The sequence below is a fragment of the Loa loa genome, assembly GCF_000183805.2.
Source record: "Loa loa unplaced genomic scaffold supercont3.405, whole genome shotgun sequence".
Classification (NCBI taxonomy): domain Eukaryota; kingdom Metazoa; phylum Nematoda; class Chromadorea; order Rhabditida; family Onchocercidae; genus Loa; species Loa loa.
Window position 1 is genome coordinate 17,316 of NW_018108585.1, and position 3,115 is coordinate 20,430.

The window sequence follows — 3,115 nt, forward strand, 5'->3', positions numbered from 1 at the left end:
AAATAAAAGTAAAAAAAAAGAAAATGAAAAAAAAAGCATAAAGTGAAATAAAAAGTATAAAGCATAAAAAAATATTAAAAAAGTAAAAACTGCAAAGTATAAAATATAAAAAAATAGCAAAATAAAAAGTATAAACTATAAGAAATATTAAAAAGTAAAAACTGCAAAGTATAAAATATAAAAAAATAGTAAAATAAAAAGTATAAAGTATAAAGTATAAAAAAATAAAAAGTATAAAGAAATTTTAAAATTGAAAAAAAAAACGCATATAATAACAGAAATGAATCAATTAATGGTGCAATTAAATAATACAGTTGACAATATATTGGTTGAGATAATATGTGGATACATTAACGATTATTCGAAATAAAACAAGTTTGTCACCAATGATTCAAATATGACAATAGTAGAATGCTAAAATTGCAACAGATATAGATCAAGCTATTGTAATGAATCGTTGAAAATGTATAAAAATTATACTTTACATTTATAAACTTTTTTTTTTCACTTTTATTTTTTACAAATAAAAGGTAAAAGTATTATATATATATATACACATATAAAGACAGAGAGAGAGAGAGAGAGAGAGAGAGAATAGATGATAGTTGTAACGATGGAATAAATGAATTGCAACGGATCGGATGAATAAAATGGATGATATGACCTTTCAAAATGATATGATATGACCTTTTGTAAAATATTTCCATATAATGGAGAGGATTATGAATAACTTCATTGCAAATTGCAATCCAGATAATTATTTTAGCACTATGAACGATTACATTTAATCGATTATATCGTATCGAATCGATCTGTTTAAACTAGAATTTAACTAAAACATGTTTCATTGATATGAATGATGAAAAATACTTCTAAATATTTCGCTAATTTTTTTTTTCATTTCTTCATTAATTTTCCTTTTTAATTTTATTCGTTTATTGTTAATATGATCTTTAAACTCTTCATCTATCTTTAGTTTTTTTTTAAATGTATATAAATTAAGACAGAATTTGTGCATTTATCAATGGATCAATCAGTGGATTAATCTATGATCGATCAATGGATTAATCTATGATCAATCATGGATTAATCTATGATCCATTAAAATAATCATTTTTTTTTTGCTTTTTTAGATTTAAAATTCTTTGCCCTTTTATCACTAATTGCATTGATCGATATCAGTCTTTTAATTGCAATGATCCTAAAAAAGGATTGAATATTTCCAGTTTTTGGCTGGTAAACTTTCATTTTTTTTATTTGTTCAAAAAAAAAATGAAATATTTGTTTGCAATGATTTATGAAAATTTTTAAAAATAAAATTTAACAAAAAAAAAAATTCTACATACTTGATGAATAAGTTTAACAATGTATGCATGACTTTTGCCCTCAGTTGGATAACCATTCACCTCAATGATACGATCACCAACCTGAAGACCTGCTTTATTTGCTGGACTACCTGAAATTTGCATTTTAAACCTTTTTTTTTTTATCTGTAAAGTATTTGGCAGGGAAATAAAAAAAAAATATTTATTGTAAATTTATAAATTGGAAAATTTCAAATTTAAATTTTTAAAATCATCAGTGGAAAAAAATCGAATTGCCTATACTTAAATTATATACTTCAATGTTGAACAAATTTAATACCCAACTATTATCCTACCATTTTCCAAAAAAAACATTTCATTAATTATCACCTGAATGAATCATCACTTGTGAAAATTAGTTGTGATTAAAATCGATCGAATAAATATTGACATAAAATATTGAAAGGATAAAAAAAAGGAATGAAAAAGAATTCGTTCGTTTTTTTTTCTCATTTTAAATGAAATATGAAATGAAATAATCGTTAATAGAATAAAATAATTATAATTCAAAAGCACAAAAAAAAGGGGAAAGAGAGAAAAGGAACACAATAAAATTAAAATTAAAATAAAAAAAGAAAAATTTATATAATAAATAATAAAAAAAGACTATTTAAATATTCTATTTTTGTCTATAATTCATTTATATTTATATTTGATTAAAATTATTATCTCAAATGAAGAAAAAAAGGAAATGGAATTGATAAGGAATTTTATTTGTTGATGAAATAATCATAAATTCTTTTATACTTTAATTTTTTTCCTTTCCACTTTCTTCTGATTTTCAATTAGTAATTGAAAATCTTTCGTAAAACTTAATGAATAAAAAAATTAAATAATTTTAAATCGTAAAAAATATCCATCATTAACATCATTAATAAAGAGATGGAAAAAAGTAAAACATAATGAAAAAGATGAAAATATAGCTAGAAATGGGGAAACGAGAAAATTACGGAAGTTACGTCACGGAATAAGGGCGTAATTTACAACGTTATATAATATTAAGCGTAATACACGTTGTATAATATTAAGCGTAGTTTATGTTGCATGGTATTAAGCGTAGGTTCATAATTGTACAACGTTAAGCAGAGTTGTAAGAGAAGATTAAGCGTAGTTCACGTTGTATAATGTAAAGCGTATTTCATGTTATGTAATGTTAAATATAGTTCACGTTAAAGAGTTTTAAGCGTAATTCACGCTGTAGAATGTTAAATGTAATTTACGTTATAAAATGTTTAAGTGTAATTAACATTGTAATAATTTGAATCAATGGAAGATACAAACCAAAAAGAATAATTTGTTGTTTCGATCGAATAATTCCAATAAAAATGATATATCCAGTTACTGTAATGTGTTGTACATTGTTGAAAAATGATGTGATAGGTATAGAATTATCGTTAATTAATGATTGTGCATTATTTGTACAATATATGGATGAGGTCGAATATTGTGAATGATAGAGTTGTTGATTTAATGATTGTTTTGATGAAAAAGAAGATGATATCATTTGTATTTTTAATAGTAATAATAATAATTTATTACAGTAATAGTTATTAGAATGAAATAGCAAAAATTGGTAACACGACAATATGGACTACAATTTAAGGAATACAATAATATCAATAATAATAATAATAGCAATGGAAATAATAATAATAATAATAATAATAATAATAATAATAATAATAATAATAATAATAATAATAATAGAATTAGATATGATTTAGTAATAGAACAAATATATTATATTGATA

At 22.2% G+C, this 3,115-nt stretch overlaps 1 protein-coding gene across 1 annotated transcript; it reads right to left on the minus strand.

The window, feature by feature from the left end:
- Positions 1-784: 784 nt before the first annotated feature.
- On the minus strand, positions 785-2,868 carry LOAG_14018 (hypothetical protein; the record flags this gene model as incomplete). Its single annotated transcript, XM_003149521.1, has 3 exons — positions 785-832; positions 1,347-1,456; positions 2,646-2,868. 3 exons carry the CDS (start codon positions 2,866-2,868, stop codon positions 785-787), a joined length of 381 nt encoding a protein of 126 aa, XP_003149569.1.
- Positions 2,869-3,115: the final 247 nt, after the last annotated feature.